This window comes from Eleginops maclovinus, chromosome 3, assembly GCF_036324505.1.
Source record: "Eleginops maclovinus isolate JMC-PN-2008 ecotype Puerto Natales chromosome 3, JC_Emac_rtc_rv5, whole genome shotgun sequence".
Taxonomy (NCBI): domain Eukaryota; kingdom Metazoa; phylum Chordata; class Actinopteri; order Perciformes; family Eleginopidae; genus Eleginops; species Eleginops maclovinus.
Genome location: NC_086351.1, coordinates 1,117,900 through 1,137,500, shown reverse-complemented (window position 1 = coordinate 1,137,500; position 19,601 = coordinate 1,117,900). Strand labels below are relative to the sequence as shown.

The 19,601-nt window shown below is 41.2% G+C and overlaps 1 protein-coding gene across 1 annotated transcript; it reads right to left on the bottom strand.

Moving 5' to 3' along the window:
* Positions 1-617: 617 nt before the first annotated feature.
* On the bottom strand, positions 618-14,224 carry rhbg (Rh family B glycoprotein). The gene is made up of 10 exons (XM_063880103.1): positions 13,849-14,224; positions 8,264-8,450; positions 7,629-7,779; positions 7,369-7,516; positions 6,948-7,114; positions 4,741-4,878; positions 4,444-4,577; positions 3,210-3,331; positions 2,598-2,671; positions 618-1,481 (listed from the first exon to the last, which is right to left on the bottom strand). The coding sequence occupies exons 1-10, from the start codon at positions 14,027-14,029 to the stop codon at positions 1,401-1,403; spliced, it is 1,383 nt and encodes a 460-aa protein (XP_063736173.1). The 5' UTR covers positions 14,030-14,224; the 3' UTR covers positions 618-1,400.
* Positions 14,225-19,601: the final 5,377 nt, after the last annotated feature.

Sequence of the window (19,601 nt, the reverse complement as noted above, 5' to 3'; positions counted from 1 at the left end):
CATGAGTGTTGTATAGTGATGTCACTATGTTACAGAAGAAAACAAAGGAGTCCAATAGAGTCAGGCAGGAGGGGATTTCAGCCTTTGCAGACCATTTACATGCACTAAAACCAACAGAACACACTACAGGAAAGGAAACACCCCAAAAAGCAGAATATGGTCTCTTTAAAGCTGCTTTGCTTGGACTAATTTTACTGATAGGCAGTTATTTATGATGCCTTCCTCCTCCTCCTCCTCTTCCTCCTCCTCCTCCTCCTACACAGGCCATGATGAGACCATATCTGACGAGCACCACCTCTCATGTTTGATCGGTGAAAGTGAAACTGTGTAAAACACTGAAAGAGACAAACCCAATCTGGATTACAGGGATTAACCCTCTGCTGGCTGGTCTTCATCATCACTAAAAGCTATTCCTCCCTTTCTCCTACGTTTCATAAATGAACGGCATCGATATAAAAGCCTCAATAGGAATAGACTTCCAAAGAAAATGTTAATTATTTAATTATTTCCTGAATAAATGTCAATTATTTCTGTCAAAATTCAGATTTCTGACGATATCTGACTCTTGACTTTGATTTGTATTCCACTTTTTATTTACCCCTCATCATACTACAAAATATACTTTATTGTTTATTTCATATTTTTATTGTTTAAAGGTCCAACACACAATTCAAATAAAAACACAACAGAACCAACAGTGGCATTTATGATCCAACTAACATATACAGTTTAATATGAAGAGTAAAAAATCACAGAAAAATCCCAAACCTAAAGTATGAGGAGATAATACAACCAAAAAACACATATCCTCTGCTTTTAATTCCCATATTTAAAATATATATATAATATTTTTAAGTAACCAATATTTCCCAGGATTCAGTTGGGCTGTTTTTCGTAGAAAGGAGGACTCTGGGTCTGACTGAGTTTGTCTTTGGTTTCAATGGACCGCTGAAATTAAAGTGTGTAAGCGAGTCTTGGCCTGGGTTTGAGGGACATTTAAACGCCACCTTTCATCACACACACACACACACACACACACACCACCTCCACCGCAGCCTCCCTGCAGCACAGACACAGTCTGACATCGCCCTCTTGTGGCCACACCTGTTATTACTAGTGACGTAAGAGGAGGGGATATTTTATTTTAGCAGAATAAAGAAAGTGTGCTTTTACAGACAGACATTTGGCAGTCGACATGAACACGGTGCACTTGTATTTTTAACAAACTAAAGGGTGTAATAGTCAAGTGCTGGGTTGTGTGTGTGTGTGTGTGTGTGTGTGAGTGTGTGTATGTGTGTGTGTGTGTGTGTGTGTGTGTGTGTGTGTGTGTGTGTGTGTGTGTGTGTGTGTGTGTGTGTGTGTGTGTGTGTGTGTGTGTGTGTGTGTGTGTGTGTGTGTGTCTAGTTGTTGAGCTTCTCAGTCTCTTCGGTCCTCACTACAGTCAGCTGACCGTCATGAGCATCCTCCTCCTCTTCGGGAACCTGGGAAAAAAATGATGAAGAAAAACAATTTAAAAATAAACACAATTATATTAAAATGATTTAAAATAAATACAATATAGCAATAATACATATTTTAAAGTACTATTTTCTAATACCTGTAATTGTGCAGACTAAATGCAGTTTATTTGTTCATGTATTTTATCATGGTGCTGTTTGTCAGGGTCTGTCTGAAGTCCTGCATGTACAGCAGTGTCTTTTTTCCCACGATTAGATAAGTATTTTAGTAAAAATGTAAAGGAAAACATTTAAATAAGAAGAAATATACATTTTATTTTATTCTATTCCGTTTACTCTTTTAATGTATAAGTCCTTGAAATGTTTTTCTTTGGATGTTTGCAAACCCTAATATTGGATTAAGATTCTATCCTCTGCTTACACAAATTATTTTATAATAATCTGTATTAAAATAATATAAAATAATGACAATAAAATAATAATAATTACAATAATTATAATAATTAAATGTTCTCAGTGTGTTTGTGTTTATTTTAAATTGTCTTGGGTTTATAACTAACACATTAATTAATATCAAATAACAATTTAAATCCATGTTCATGATTTTTTAAATGCAGTTATTTTGTAACCAAGACAATTAAATACAAGGTATAAAAAATGACATGAATGTAAGATTATATATTTGCATGTGCACTCATATACCTGCGCTCACACCTGCAGATAACAGAAGGGTGGTGATGTTAAATGGTGCATTGTGGGTAAAATTAAATGACGTCAGCCCAGTGAGAAGGGATGCGGGAGGCAATCTGTTCCTGTGATGAATCTGATTTCATTACAGTGTGTGTGTGTGTGTGTGTGTGTGTGTGTGTGTGTGTGTGTGTGTGTGTGTGTGTGTGTGTGTGTGTGTGTGTGTGTGTGTGTGTGTGTGTGTGTGTGGTGATTTTGCTCCCCCTGGTGGTCAGACATGATACTGTCTCATCACAGTTTCTGTTTGTTATTTTAGATCCTGCTCCTCCATCTGGTGGTGGTCACATGTAATGCCACAGTACCTCAGAATTCTACTTCAGCAGAGTACTTGAGTTAATGTACTTAGTTACTTTAGACCTCTGGAAACCAGTGACTTGTTTTGTGAACTCTCACCTCCCAGTAGATGCTATCCTCGTAGCAGATGGTGTCAGGAGGAGCGCCGAAGATTGGAAGCTTCAGGATAAAACCTGGAACAAGAAACCGTGTCACTTCATTTACTCACGATGAACCCTCTGCTGTTCACTCACAACCCAGGCTTTCAAAGCACCAGCAGGTTATCACATTCAAGGATGTTTCCCCTCACTGATGAGTGAAGCACTGTCAAACAGCACTCAAAGTAAAACAACATTAGCTTTGACATGATTCAGGTAGTCAGATGCTTAGATTTAGAATAAAGTAAAACAGAAAAACATAACATTGAATTAAATAAAAGTATAATAAAATAAAATACCGTAAAATTTAAATTAAATTAAATAAAAATACATTTTATTAAATGTAATTAAATAACATACATACTATATATAACAGAATAAAATGTAATACAATAAAATAAAAATACATCCTGTTAAATTAAAATATGTGTTTCATAAAAATACATTAAATTAAATTCAATAAAAACATAAAATAAAATATGTTTTTAATAAAATAAACAAAAAACTACATTTTTTTTTTTTTTTAAACAAAACAACATTTTACATCCAAATGAATGCAAGGTGTGACACCCACCAACAATGAGCCCCCCCAGCAGGGCGATGCCAAGGGTGACAGCGAGGGAGATGGCCTGCCGGACGCCCTGATAGGACGCCTCGACGTCTCCGCTCGCCACATCAGGAAACACATCTGCCATACTGAACACACAGAAACAAGAGATTCAACAACAAAGTGAGAAATAGAAAAAAAAGCAGAAATAACTCAAATAAATAAATACACACAAAAAACTCAACAGATTAAAAATAATGAAGAATTTAGTTAAATATTTACAGATGCTAATCGTTACTTAGATTTGCTACAAAATATCATATTTAATAAAGTCGTCTTTTAGGACTAAATATTAACTTAAAGTCAAACATATTGGAGTAAAAATTGCAATATATATCCTTCAGTGGTAGTGAAAGGGAGTGTGTTCTAATGCAAGTTATAGTCCTGCTTAAGAAATGTCACCTCAGTTAAAGGAGATGTAAAAGTATTAAAGCAAAAACACCAAAAGCAGAAGAATCAGTAAGAACAACTTATAACATAACCAACCACGAAGATACAAACTCAAAGAGTACATTTGCTTCCAATAATCCAAAGCACTTCATTTCTTGAGTAAATCTTCCTCCCTTTCCACGGCTGCTTGTGACACTGGGCTGCACATACATAAGGTCAGAGGAGGAACCTGCAGAGTGACTGTTTATCCGCAGGTCTTTACATGCTTTTTCAGGAATTCGCCCTGCAGAGATCTGTGAGCGTTAGTCGAAGCGATATGATCTGTAACTGAATACTGTCCTGCAGACAAACCCTCACACAGATCTGCTTTTCCAAACTAAAGACGTGGACATTCAGGACTAACCACTGTCGAGTTAAGGCTCGTTGCACTTCTCACGTGGACAGGTCACATAGCAGATTACAGTTTAAACAAGATAGGAACACACCTGCAAAGAATAGAGTGAATAAGAAGAAGTCCTTTTTATTATGGAACGTGATGTAATCTGTGTAATTTTATCCTCCCACATTTTTTACCATACAAATTGGATATAGAGATCACAAGAGGATTGTGGACACTTTTTTACCTAATAAATAAGCAAACTGCCAAATCCAGATCATCCAGAGTCTACTAAACCCTCAACATTCATCAAAATCAGCCCCAATATGTACAAGTTGGCATCCTGCAGTTTATATGTGCTGGGAACTTTGGGGTACTCAACGATTCCAGGTTCCCAACAGAGTCGATCGTGTTTTAATCAATCTAAATGCTTACCCTTTTCCATAAACGTCTCTAGTTGCCACGCCAGCGGTCACCGCACCCACGATGGCGCCGAGGACGCCGGGCATGCCGTGCAGATTGTGAACCCCACAGGTGTCCTGGATCTTCAGCTTCTCCTCCAGGATGGGCTGAAGAAGAAGAAGAAGAACAAGAACAAGAAGAACAAGAACAAGAAGAACAAGAACAAGTTAACAGAGAGGAAAAGCAAGTCTCTTTTTCATGCCTTTTTCTCTGCTTCAGATTTGTCTGTATGAAGAATGACTTGATGATTAAATGCTGAGTCATGCTTACCGAGAGGTACTTGTAGCCCAGCACAGAGATGATGCCGGCCAGGAAGCCGACGATCATGGAGCCGTGCGGTGTCAGCATCATCTCTCCGGCTGTTCCTGCAGCCACACCCCCGGCCAGCGCAGCGTTCTGGATGTGGACCTAAAGAGGAGAGGAAAGATTACACTTATCATGTTCCAATTTTATTTATTGTAGTTTAGCTTTTTGCAGATGCAGAGGATGTTTTCATGCAGCAGCATTCATCCTAAAACCCAGTTACATTAAGCATATTCAAAAAGCAGTTCAAAAACACCAGAGATCACCGTCGGCTTAAAGCTCACCGCGTGAATCAACAATGAACTTTTGACAACTTTAAATCAAATCTAGCAGCACTTACACTCAATTCAAAGGTAGAGCATGTTTATGATGGAGGGATTGCTTCCTCAAATGTCTCAACATGGGAACAGCTGATACAGCAGCTAGCAGCTAACGTTGCTATCAGCACAAACAGTCCAAACAACAACGACAATCAAACAGCCAAGGGTTTTAAGGATGGGACGTCTAGATCTGAAGTTATGGGAGAAACTAACGTGAACCTGGGTCATCCACTTTATTTCAGAGGAGAGGAAGAGACAGTAAAAAAGAAAACTCCTGAACCACCAACACTGAAGGAATGCTCTCAGGGAGAAGCTGAAGGCAACAACCTGAGTGTGGTGTCGAGCAGTGGCCAGTAAGCTAGCTTCACATGCACAAACTGCAGGAATGCTAAAGCACAGAGAAGCAATGATTATGAAACACACAGAGTAAGCGTGACTTCATTCTCTGCTAGCGCACACATTGCTGCAACATTAAGTCCTTGTGGAGAAGCTTTATCTCCTGCATGCTACACGAGTTGAAATGTGAGAATATGCTGCACTTCTGAACTCATCTGAATCACGGACGGGAGAGTCCCAGCTGCAAGACACCAAACACATCTGGGATGCAGCTTCAGCAGTCCTGATGATAAGTGGTAAGAGAATCTAAAACATGGAGCGGACACCTCCCTCCACAAGCTGCTCAAAAGTAATCAACCCATACTATACCCCGAGGGCCACATACAGAAAAACATACGGAGAGCTGGGCCCCTGATAGAGGAGAATATCGCCTCATAAGTGAAGTTATAAGTTAGCAAAACAAATCAGATGTAGGTGAATAATGCGCAATACTTGAAAACGCTTTCAGAAAGAACAGCCTACACCCCGTCTGTCTTCAGGGTTCACTTATTCTGTTGCAGCTCATCCCTTAAAACAGGAGCCTCAGAGTGCTGAGAATCAGAGGAAACATGAAGGTCACATCTCCAGCTGGTTATAGAAATAAGTTACTGTTTTTTTTTAAATCAACTCAGATTTGTTAGAGAATGTTTTAGATTCTAAATGAATTGATTTTAAATTGGGCTCATTAATATATGTGAACATATATACTTAAGAAGTACAAAATAAGAGCAGCAGAAGTCTAATTTGTGGGCCGTATTCATTATACTTTTAGAATTTGCAGAGGGCCGAATCTAAATGGACCTCTGGCCGCATTTGGTCCCCGGGCCGTAGTTTGGACACCCCTGGCCTAGAACACCAGAGGCAGCAGGACAACAGAAATATGTTTTTGCTAATACATTCTAGTGAGGAGAGAAATCATTGAATGATATGAACAACAATGTGTTTAATATGCACCACCTTTGACTGTTTTTGCATCTGAGAGGAAAGTTCTACAAAAGCGAGCGATCTGCACAGCTGTAGAAGGAGTGTCTTGCAAAGAAATTGCAAGTAAGCTACATGGTATGTCCATTCCCATACACCTCTTCAGTTTGATCGCTATCAGCACAGGAATGTCCCATCTTGAAATCAGAATGATTTACTGATCCCAGCAGAGCATGACAGCTATCGCACTTTGACTCATGAGCCCTGTGAACATGTGATTCAACCACAACCTACTTTTTTGGGGGGGTGGGTCGGTACAGTTTTCAGGTGACACATCCATCAGCTTTTATCTTTTGAGCGACTCAGTCATGAGGTTAAAACTATGATAAGATCCACCCAGCTGACAGGAATTCAAGATAAAGCAAAACTAGTTCTTTCTCTGAGACTTTTGTCTTTGCTCAAGCAGTCGGTCATTAGCATCAGTTCTTAAAAAATGGCGTTTCATTAGCTTTTTTTTGGCAACACCATTTAATATATGTGCTGATAAGGTATCCTCACCATGTCAAGCTTCCCGTCGTGAGCTGTGAGGGCGGACATGCCGTATGTGGCCATGGTGCAGGCTGCCAGGGAGTAGTACGTGTTCATGGCTGTGCGGTGCTGGTCGTCTCCGTGAGCGGTGACCGCAGAGTTGAAGCTGGGCCAGAACATCCACAGGTAGATGGTACCTGAGAAATACAGCAGGGTATTTAAACAAAACTCTGAATTTCTGAGCAATTTCCCACTCAATCCAATACACTGTGGAGGGAAAGCATTGCTGTATGGATCTCAATGACCTGACACCTGATGGGTGAATTAATCGGTTCGTACATTTCTTAGCAAGACAGCGTAGGAACCACTACATGGCAGCACAAGCACACCTTTGATGAACAAATGTACTGTTATGGACAAACAATAAACCCCAGCTTGAACAGATGTTTACCGATCATGGCGAACAGGTCCGAGTGGTACACTGAGCTGTTCTTGTGTTTGCTCTTATCCAGGTTTGGCCGCCACAGGATTCGGGTCACCATAAGGCCGAAATAAGCTCCAAACGTGTGGATGGTCATGGAGCCTCCGGCATCCTTGGCCTGAAAGAAAGTAAACCAAAGCATAGTTTAGAAAATGTGATAAATTAGAAGAATAGAGACGGAGATGGTCAGCTCACTACAGCTGCAGTGTATATGTGTTTTTGCCACTCACCCCCAGAACGGATAGCAGGACGAACTCATTGACAGCAAACAGTGTGACCTCGAAGATCGCCATGACCAGCAGCTGGACCGGGCTGGTTTTACCCAGAACGGCTCCAAATGAGATGAGCACAGAACCGGTGCAGAAATCAGCATTGATCATACTGAAAGTAAAGCGGTTGAATCAAAGACGTTACTTCAGGATCTTGTGAGCGTGAACGAAACAATAGTATATCCAATGTTCTGTCCGAGGTGTTCAAAAGATAGTAATGAAGTATTGTTTGAGTGTGGCTGCCCGCAAAAATGTAATTTCACTTGATTCAACAACTCTTAAAGAGGCCCTGTCGTGCTTTATGGGGTTTTCCCTTTCCTGTTGTGTGTAATATAGGTTTTAGTGCATGTAAATGGTCTGCAAATGCTAAAATCCCAAAGATTCCTCCAGAGGGAGTTTCCTCATTGAATATGTGAGACTGCTTTCCTTTTGTCTGCTCTGTAGCTCTGCTGCTGTAAATTTCCCTGCTACGGGACGAATGAAGGATTTGATTTCCAAAGTCCTCGCCCTTAATGTCCTATTTATCTTCCTCATGTTGCTTCTGTACGTCTGCTGTCGGTATGAATTGATGCATGTACGGTAGGGTTACCACGTACCTCTCCACCCCGATGTGGATTTTGCCTCCATGCATACCGTGGAAGAAGCCCTGCATGAGCGTGGCCCACTGCAGGGCGAAGGATGCGACAAGGAAGTTGAAGCCCACGCTGCTGAAGCCGTAGCGCTGCAGGAAGGTCATGAGGAAGCCGAAGCCGATGAAGATCATCACGTGCACATCCTGGAAACCTGCACAGTGTAGGAAACATCGGTTTAGATGATAAAATGTGTTATCGATAACAGACTGAACCACAGGGCTGGATTCTGGGCCCACTACCTTTATCTTCCACTACATGTGTTTTTGTTTTCCCCTCCTCAAAGACATGCATTAGCAGAGCGTTGATGTTCTGTGCAGATGACACTCATCTCTCTTTAGGCAACAGGTCAAACTTAAAGCCAAAATGAGACATCTCTTCACATTACAACTCAGAAATGTTGGTGCATTAATGGACTTTAGTGCTGCCTGTGCATTATCTATAAATCTACCTTATTATTACTTTCTCGATTAAGGGATTATAAAACCTAAAAGTAGTCAGAAATGTGTGAGGAACTGCTGATCACACTTGGCAGGAGCTATGGGCCGAACAATATATATCAATATATCATATCTTCCATCTTGACCTTTATGATTGATTGAATATCAAAAATGCGATTGATGAATTGTCCGTCAATCAAAGAATAGATGAATTGATTAAGCGATACACCTTTAGTTGACTCTGATGACACTTTCAATACACTTTTCTACTAGTTCTAATAAAATCCGTGTAGTAGAGTACCAAGAGCACTTCAGCGAGGATGCTAGTCATTTAGTTTGACATAATAAGTGTGTTCCTCAAAAGCCCCCATCAACAAAAACACCAGTTTACTGCCAACAGCTGAGTCACTGGAGGGCTTTGTCATTGAAAGCAGCCTTTCTCTGTGATTGAGCACAGTTACATAAGCTCTGGTCAGCGGGGACTCCGCACAATGCTCTTCCATCAGGCCCGTTGTGTTTTGAAACGCAGAACCTAAAAGTTATTATGAGACTCTTATGTTGCCAAAGCAAAGGGTAATAATCCATCTCGACTTCCAACCCAAGTCATTGTGTTGTTTCGAGCACTGCTTTCAAATTCTCCTAATTTGTACCACACACAATATTGCACTGTGCAGTAGCTGCTGTCCCCATGGCGACCATTCATTGGCATTGCTTGGTTGGAGGTGTTCCCCGTTAGCATTTTGTCCCAGATCCACTCTGTGATATCCAGGAGGACCCTTCAGTTCTGTTGAAGGGAAACCAATATGTTTTCCCAATTAGTTTGATTACATTCTACCACTTTGAGGCCAAGAAATTCCACAAAGATTGAAGTTTCAAACATCGTGGAGACTCTTAGACTGTGTATTGAAATCTGGGCTAAAGGATTTCTTAGTCAGGTTTCACAGCCAAATACATCTGAAAATATCTGCGTTGCTGGATATGTTTGGTGGGATTTGGGGCATATATTTTCTGGCTGAGATCAAATGTAGGATGGGATTTGAAACTGCATCTCAATGTTTTTTCATTCAGTAACCTTATCTTTCACATGCCAGTAAGGGTCATCCATACCTACACTATCATCTTACATAATATAAACTTAACTTAAAGCAATAGAAAGAAAGCACCGCTGTCCCATAGAGGAGTGCAACCCATCCAGGTTTTATCCCTCTATATCCCTTTTTGGGGGAAAACATTGGGCAGCTATTGTGCAGCGCCCGGGGAGCGATGGGGAGGGGGGATTGGAGGTGTCCGGTGCCTTGCTCAAGGGCACCACAGCAGGGCCTAGGAGGTGAACTGGGACCTCTCCAAGTAGCGGTCCACCTCCCATATTTCAAGTCTGTTCGGGGACTTGAACCGGCGACCCTACGATTCCCAGTCCAAGCCCCTACTGACTGAGCCACTGCAAGGAGCCGATTTATGATAGCCAACAAAGTCATTGGAGATCGATGTTGAGCGTCAATTTAAAGTTGAATTAAAGTCAAAAGGGGATCGATGTGCTGTCAGTCTAACATTGGCCAAGTGGCCGGCAGTAGCCAACACTTGGACTGGGATTTCATTTGCTTGTCAGTGATTTATAATTGCTACAGCCACTTCTTTGACACTTGATGTTAAACTTAAAAGCCGGTCCCATTGAAACCAAAATCTCCACATCCTCCTTCAAAGCCTTTCCGACCGCTTTGTTCACCTTCAGGCGGTCTGATGCCCATGAGGGTGTAAAGGAATATTATCAGTTGCCATACCATCCTTATCTCACGGGAGCGTAAAGGACAGACAATGCACTGACTGTAAGACCACTGACACACAGAGGATTTACGAGCCTGCAGATAACCGGTAGTGTGTGAACCTGTGTGTTTATGGTACAGTTCCAGGCGTGCAGGAAGTATGGAAGATGGAGGTTGTGTACACACAGCACTCAGACATGAAGGTGAACTTCTGTCTCAGCTCCCGTGACAGTGAAGGTGTCAGGTTAAAGATTATCAGCAGCCGTTAAAGCTAATGGACTTTTACTCTCTGCGATTATTTCTCCAACCTATGGCCGTGTGTGGTGTGGTTTAGTGCTGCAGAGACCACCCCCAGTATGTTGCTCATGTTAGGAGTGAAGGTATGATTTCAAGGATTCATTATATCGTAAAGGAAGTCAAATTAAGGTATCCTGTCAGTGTTGTCTGATTTTGATAGTAATCTTTCTCTAACATTTACCAAATACTTAAACTGCCAAAGCTTCTTTAAGTTGCAGAATTGGTTGATTGATTTCCAGAAGGGAATTCTACCAAATCTAACATTTAAATATACAATAAAGAGTCTACAGTAATGCTGTCGTTAAGCTAAATGCTGCCACATGTATTGTTTGAAGAGGACCTATTATGCTTCTTGTGGGGTTTCCTTGCCTGAAACGCCTCAATTGACTTCTAGGGTTAAGGTTAGGGTTGCATAGATAAATCACTAGCTTCATCGTGCACTTCTTACACATTGGACTTTTGCAAAATCCGCCTGAAAAATGTTTGGTAAAATAATATTTTAGGAGTTATTTGAATAGTTTCCTTCATCTTTTATAAATTCTCTTACATTTTAGAAGGAAATTCAACCCATTTGAACAATTTCAAAGCCCCCCTTCATCTGATAGTTTTGTATATTGTCTTTAATCTGCACCGTCTCTTTACTGTATTGTACAACCCCCCCCCCCCACCCCCCCGATTCTAAAAACATGGAAATAGTCAGATTTAATCTTAAAGAGCAAAACATGTATTCCTTTTCACCACCAGTGCAGGTGTGAAATGTCAGGTGAGTTTCAGCCTTTAATTGCATTCCTTCCCTCAGCGGCTGACAGAGAGACATGAGGGGGAGCTGCCTGCAGGGGGAGGGCTGCAAGGCTGAGATTTAATCAGAGTTAAAAGCTTTCGTCTCTACATTCTCCTCATTCTCTGCCCAGCCTCGGGACACCTCCCCCCCACACACCTGAGAGAGACGCCCAGGTAAACCCTGTGACTGTGCTCTGCCAACATTTCTTTAAGGTGGAATTCTGAGGAAGTCTCGGGTAGCACAATTGACTTCCTCCTCTTCCTGTCTCTTTTCTCTCCCTTTTCCTCCTTTCTGTCTTTTTATTTGATTTGTTTGTTGTTGGTAATGTATGCTACTCAAGTCCACAATAAAAGCAAACAACAAATGTGTTTGTTCCTTCAGAAATACTTCTATGGTAGATGTTTTTAAAGGGTTCAATGATTTAATCCCCAGGACATTCTTCTGCCTTTTGAAGCCTAAAATGAAACTCAAATTTGTAAAACCAACTACATATTCATGGCAGAACATGCTATCTTTTTACTGATTGGTTCACAGAATTGAATGCTGAAAAACAACTTGTGCATGGGGTCAAAGGATGTGAACGAACTGCATACTCATCCCACGGCTATATATTCATTCAAATTAAGATCATTAAATGCAAAAACGACTTGTAAGTGTGTGTGCTGTCAAAGGATAGAGAAGGTATTTTACGAATGCATTAATGAGTGTTTGTAATCGGCGGCCTGTGTTTGGGAATAATATGTTTTCTTCTACACCATCAATTTGTGTAAATGGGGAAATTAACGATCAATGGATCTGCCTCCAGCGGGCCGGAAGACATTTCTATGAACTCAGAGAGAGGCGTCCAATTAGTGCAGCTCTCAATTCCTCTGCAACAAACAGCATCTGCTCCTCATGAGTTTGCAGAATTCTTCTAAAGCATGTACATAAGTTGGGGTGGCATGCATGAAGGACATACTTACAGTTATTGAGATCACTTAGAGAGCATGGAGGAGAGGAGAGGCGTTGTGAGAGAGCATTATCACAAAAATAAAATGTGATTCAGCTCAATGCAAAAACAGGACCAATATGGAAGAGTTCACACCCAAAAAGCAAGCAGTTTCTTGGTACAGCTTTTGTATGTTTTGCCATATTTCCAAGAACCACAGCTTCAGTTTTGTAGAAGTAACCATTGCATCACCTTTCTTTAGCATAGTTAAATCCTTCTTCACACATAATGTTGTTGTTTAAATCATGGCTTTTGCACTACAGCCACAGAAATTGTCAAAATACTGACAAATAAAAGGTCATTTTCCCCCTAAATTATATAGAAGTCTGACTCTGTGTGTGTTGTATTTTGCTGGCTTTATTAAGTCCCTGTCCTGAAGAACCATGGTACATTTTGGAAAAGCATCATGGGGGATTGAAATCAATGTCTTTCTCACAATAAACATTATAAAAAAGGACGGGTTTGGAGAACTAAAAGCCTTCTTAAAGTATTCAAAAGTTATTAAATACACGGTTCTTTGACTGTTCATCCATAACCTCAGTATGAACTTCATTTTTAGACAACTCCTTTACCTTTTTTGGTCCGTTTTAAAGTCTTCCTTTAATTAAGATTTGACTGATCTCTCGTCCTTTGCTCGCATAAATCACTTCATTATATCACTTTTTAATTATTTACTTCAATTGATCATGTTCTGGGGGGGAATCTGATATTAAGTGGGAAAAATAAAGCTTAGTAAACTCAGAAAAGTACCTCACTTTACTATGATGCAGCCTTTGCAACCAGGAAAACACAACACAATATCACACAATAAACCTAATTGCACATTTTCCCTTAATAAAGCACCCATTTCAATCAGGTTTGCAATGTCACTGTACTTATGAGTAATATACAAATTGATTCCTCTGTTCCTAACTTTAGCTTTGCCAATTCTTATGTACTTTGAAAAATCTGAAAGGGGAAGTATGGTGCATTCAGAAAATGACCCAATTGTATTGTAAAGCAGCCTCTAGACAGCACTTACAATAACGCAGGATCTCAAATCTGATGACACATATAGCTTTTCCGATGAATGGCTGTCAGAAGTGGGATACATATTGCCAAGCCTCTTCGATTCAAACCTTTTGAAGACATGCAATGTTGTCAAAGCTCTCTAATGCACAAAAGACTCACAACATCTGCATGTGTTTCATGTAAAAGCTCCCATTTCAATCAAACAGGCTGTGACTTAAATTCAGACACACTTCAGAGCATTTGACCCCTGACCCCCCTGTCCCCGGGACACTCACTCGGGTACCGGTAGTAGAAGTCGTTCTCGTACTCTGAAGTGTGGCTGCCGTTGTGCCATGCCGCGGCGTCCGTCTCGTGGTCGTACTGCACCAGGGTGGCGAAGAGGATGATGAGGATGATCTGCAGGATGAAGCAGATGATCGGCAGCTTCAGCCGCATGTTGGTGGCTGCGTCCGTCATGTTGTCTTCCCCAGCAAAGAGAGGCTGACTGAGGAGGGGGGATTAAATATCCAGCACAGAAAGTAGTTGCACACACTCTGTCTCTCTCACACACACACCCCGGGGTGCAGAGACAGGAGGCTGCTGTATGAGTGTGTGTGTGTGTGTGTGAGTGTGTGAGTGTGTGTGAAAGGGAAGCTCTCAAACACACACATGAGCTGCTGTTAAATATGTGTTGTTACAGGACCTGCCTCATGAATAATGCAGAGCCACTTTAAGCCCCACCCCTTTCTACTGTACTTTCTAAAGGTGGACTGAAGTCAGGGGAAAGGGTGATGATTAGTCTCTATGGTATGGTGCTCTGCATTTAAAGAGTAGCACCATCTTCCCTTAACCTACTGTTAATATTATGTCCAGCAAATCCAAATATCTGCTTTTGTAGCCAACACATTCATTTATTAATAATCATGTCAGAATTACAAATGCATGAGTTTATGATTTATTTTGTTTAGATGGTACACGCGTGTATTTGGTTATCACATCCAGGATTGTTCATGGGTTTAAAGGTAGCATCCGGACCAAGACCACCAGACTCAGAGACAGTTTTATACCACAGGCTATAAGACTACTGAACTCCTGAGCTGTGTGAATGTCTACTCACATCTGTTTATAGTACACACATACATATATATATATATTATACACATCTGCCATACATATCTGTTTATAGTACACATATCTATATATTATACATATCTGTTTATAGTACACATATCTATATATTATACATATCTGCCATATACATCTGTTATACATAATATATGCATCTGTCCATACCTCCTCATTCAACAGTGTAAAGTATTTAAATACTCTCAATGTATTCCACATATATATATTTCACCTCCTCAAATCTGTATTGTTGATATTGTAAATATTCTTCTCTCTTTTTCACTATTTTATTTATCTTTTGCACCATGTATGTTGAGTTGTTGGAGGAGCACGCGACATAAGATTTTCATTGCCAACATATACGCTGTATCTGCTGTGCATATGACAAATAAAAAACCTTGAAACCTAAGCGCACCTTTTGTTTTCCGTTTCATTTTCATGTCAGAGAAGTTAAGCTAAGCTCAGATATTTAGTCCTACTACAATGAGTTCTTGTTTAATGTTCTGTATTTAACCCTCTGAAACAGGGGGTTTTGTTTCTAACACAGCAGCAGTCTAATCAGTACTCCAGACGTTGGATCGGTCCAAAACTTCATTGTCCAATCAGACTAAAGTCGAGCTTCACATGGTCCCGCCCCTTTAGGTGCGGTTTCAGTCAGGTTGAACATCACCCCAGGGGTCTCTCATAGACTCTCATGTAAAATGCATTTCTTTGTAGAATATCAGAGCTGTCAGTGCAGTCTCTCTGGGTTCCGGGGGGACTCGCCCTTGCGCGCTTTCGTCATACGTAACTGAGAAAAAAAGCGGGCAGCTTCTTCGATCAAGTCACTGACTACTCTCACTGTGTGTCTAGTGGACACAAGAGGGATCTCTGTCTGAGTTAATCATCTAACAACAGATATGGTCTCGAGATTTTTTTCAGGAGCCACCGCCACTGCCCTGAAACGTCCAAAAAACGAACCGTATTTCACTTTTTATTGGAAGTTCAGTCCAGCAATATTCACTTGTAAGGATGTACCAAAGTGCTGCATTGTTGGAGGAGCTCGGGACCTAAGATGTTCATTGCCATATCTACACTTAGCTACTGTGCATCTGACAATAAAACCCCTTGAACTTTGAAGTGCTAACTTTGGTTATTACAGAAAACCTCGTTCAGCGCTGCCGTGCTTCTGAGGCCAGGCTGCAGCGAGCAGTCAGTTCAGGGTCCCGGTAACATAATTCAGTAAAGTGGATCCCCATTAGCACTACATGAGCAATGGCTACTTTTCCTTGGGTCTTCACACACACACACACACACACACACACACACACACACACACACACACACACACACACACACACACACACACACACACACACACACACACACACACACACACACACACACACACACACACACACACACACACTGCAACAGAACCAGTGCATTTAAAAGCTCTGACATCTGGTTGCATCTATTTGATTTGACACACCCCTTCCCAATTTGCAATAAATGTCAATTGAACCACTATAACTTATGATCCAGAGTTATACCTAGCAGTTTGTCTCTTTTTTCAGTTCAATTGGAATATGGTTTACATTTAATTGCAATTTGGGATCAGCTTTTAACGGAGGTTTGATTCTGGTATTACAGATTTGTTTTTTTTCCAACATTGTTGTTTGTTACTCATTCAGATATTAATTGTTATTCCCTATTCAGAAATTCACTCAACTCTCTTGTAGAAGGTGCTGCTGCATATATTGTGGAATCATCTGCTTACGGTACAATTTTGGTAGTTCATTTGTGAATATAGAAAATAAAAGTGGTTCCAAACAGCTACCCTGAGGTACTCCGCATGTGACGATTGGTCAGGTAACTTTCTATCCACCTTAGCTCATTACAAGTAAAACCATATTCTTCCAGCTTGTGTTACAGCAAATAATGATCATGATTACATCAAACGCAGAACTAAAATCGAGTAATTCTGCACGCACTAACTTCCTCTTATCCAGTTCACCCTTCCTGTCATCTGTCATTTGTGTGAAAGCAGTGCATGTTGAAGGCCGGGTCTGTAAGTATGTTGATAATCAGTACCCTCAAAGTCATCTTGTAGTTCATCAAACATTATCCATTACCTTTCCTAACGCTGCTAACAAAGATCGAAGGTTGTTAATTGTCATAAACCTTGAGTATGCATTTGATTTATATTCTAAAATCACTTCACTTGTTGTGTTTGCGTTGGGGGAAACACGGTAAACACCAATAAGTGGAGACAAACAAACTAAAGTCGGACTGGTTGACGGGTGTCGGGTCAGACAGGATGCTGAGCAGACGTCTCCGTCTCTTCTCTCTGACGCCTGTGGTCTCTAGCATTAATAGTTTAAATTCCCCAAAATCAAAACAACATTCCAGCAATGTCTTTCATCGTTCTCAAGAAGAGGCTGTCTCCGCTGGTGGAGGAAGGATGACAATTGAGACTGAAATCTCCAAGAAGGAGGAGGAGGAGGAGGAGGAGGTTCTTTTTCAGAGGCAAGGTTACGCCCGCATCCTGTTGCTACTTTCATTGTAGAAGGCAGAGTTAATGGTCTATGCTGTTGTGGTTTGCTCGACAAGGACAGCAAATAATGCGTGAAGATTATCATTTTTCTCTTGAGTACAATCCATAAATTACAACGGCCCAAATCACTTCCACTAGGAGAAACACACGGCAGTTTAAAACACATATAAAAACACAAATGTTCCAAAACACCAGAAACACCTGCAAATGAAGAAACATCTGCAGCAGCTCTTCAACACCTGCAGCATCTAGAGAAGACCAGGGGACAGTAAAGAGGGACGCACACAGCTGGAGACCAGGGGACACTAAAGAGAGACGCACACAGCTGGAGACCAGGGGACACTAAAGAGAGACGCACACAGCTGGAGACCAGGGGACACTAAAGAGAGACGCACACAGCTGGAGACCAGGGGACACTAAAGAGAGACGCACACAGCTGGAGACCAGGGGACACTAAAGAGAGACGCACACAGCTGGAGACCAGGGGACACTAAAGAGAGACGCACACAGCTGGAGACCAGGGGACAGTAAAGAGAGACGCACACAGCTGGAGACCAGGGGACACTAAAGAGAGACGCACACAGCTGGGACCGGAGCGCTGGGTGACGTTCAGGATCATAAAGCTGGACAGCTGTCTCTGTCTCAGAGTGAGTCTGCCTCAGAACGGGTAGAGTTTGTCAGGACATCTGAAGGTACATCAGAAGGAGTCATGTGATCACATTGTTAAATTAAGGCCAGAAAACATTTCAGGAAAGCATCATTTCTGAAGCGTTTCTCCTGGCCAGAGTTCACCCTTTCATTTTGTGGCCTTAATCCTCTTCCATACAGTCCTTATCAAACGTAATGTATAAACTGTCATGGAGAGTGTCTCAATATTTAAACCCGCTACCTTTGCTTTTTTATCCGTTATTTCTTTGCAGTCGGTTGTTTTTCCCCAGATGAAGGTGTGATGCATTAGTGTAATCACAGGTTGTATATGTTTCTGTGTAATGTCACAGAGTCGCTGTCATTCGAAAGTGTGTTCATAGGAGGAGACTCAAGGCAGACACCTGACATCTTGCAACAGGAGTCCTGTAATAGTAAACATACAGAGCATCCTGTCATGATGACAGATCGTAGATAATACCTCAAGTGTTACAACACCGAAGTTCAACCGAAGTTTAGTAGATTAGAATCTCTTCTTTCGCCCAAAAGAGGAATTAATACCTCTTCATTGCAAAACGACAGGCTTAAAGCTGGTATGAAATTAGTCCAGTCTGTAATGTAAGTTTTTCAAATCAACAGAAGTAAGGGACCACATGACGGAGAGAGGAAACACTGTGGGTGGACTCTAAATGCATTCATTTACACCTTTCATGTAACTTACATAAACTGTCAATGGTGTTTTAAGGGGAATTTGCTTATTCATTTATGGATAACAGTTGCAGTTGAGTTGTATGGGAACGTCATTTGTAACACCTAAATCATCAAAACAGGTTTAGCATTTTTTCTAATCCTGACAGATTAAAGCATGTGTAGTCTTGTTTTTGGAAGAACCCCATTAGTTAATATCACTGTAAAGTCTTTTTAGCGTGCATAAGAACTGTTTTCCCTCTTCACACATGCCTACAAGTCTCATCCTGTCTGTTCTCCGGATCTTCTCTCATTCCTCATCGCTTCATCTCTGCAGATACAGTTAAAGGTTTCACTTAAATCAACAACCTGAGGTTCACACGCTGAGACACCTTAAACTCTGGCCAGGTAGATTCAAGCACCCTCTGATGCTCAGTGTGTTAACGACACCTCAGGGAATGAGCATGAATTCTGCAGGAAAAGCTGACGGACAACTCCTTACACAATGCCTTCTGATTTTGAGTCTGGACTAAGCAGAAGCACCCAGTGGCTTTGATCAAGTGCTTAAAAACTGCACTTGATCAAATACTCACTTGAGGCTAGCTTCAAAAAGGAGCTAATGCCTTTAGAGTGGTGCAGGAATGAGTTCTAAACCTGGAAATGAGTTAGCATTTTATCACATCCAGTTCCCTTGTCTTAAAGTCAAAGTTCATTTGGATATATTTTTGGTTGTTAGCTTGAAAGAAGATCTGTGGTTAACACAAGCTGAAGAGATGTTTGTATTAGCTACCTTTAGCTTAGCGGTGGAGACATGAAGTCATGTGACCGTGCTGTAGTTCCTTTATAGCCCAACATTAGCCTCCTTTAGCTTAGCGGTGGTGAGGTGAAGTCATGTGACCGTGCTGTAGTTCCTTTATAGTCCAACATTAGCCTCCTTTAGCTTAGCGGTGGTGATGTGAAGTCATGTGACCGTGCTGTAGTTCCTTTATAGCCCAACATTAGCCGCCTTTAGCTTAGCGGTGGTGATGTGAAGTCATGTGACCGTGCTGTAGTTCC

Excerpts from the sequence above, each read along its gene's own strand:
- rhbg (XM_063880103.1), bottom strand. The coding sequence starts at position 14,029 with ATGACGGACGCAGCCACCAACATGCGGCTGAAGCTGCCGATCATCTGC. Across the intron at positions 4,578-4,740 it reads TGGGCTACAAGTACCTCTCG|CCCATCCTGGAGGAGAAGCT; the intron begins GTAAGCATGACT and ends CTTCTTCTTCAG. Across the intron at positions 1,482-2,597 it reads AGGATAGCATCTACTGGGAG|GTTCCCGAAGAGGAGGAGGA; the intron begins GTGAGAGTTCAC and ends TTTTTTTCCCAG.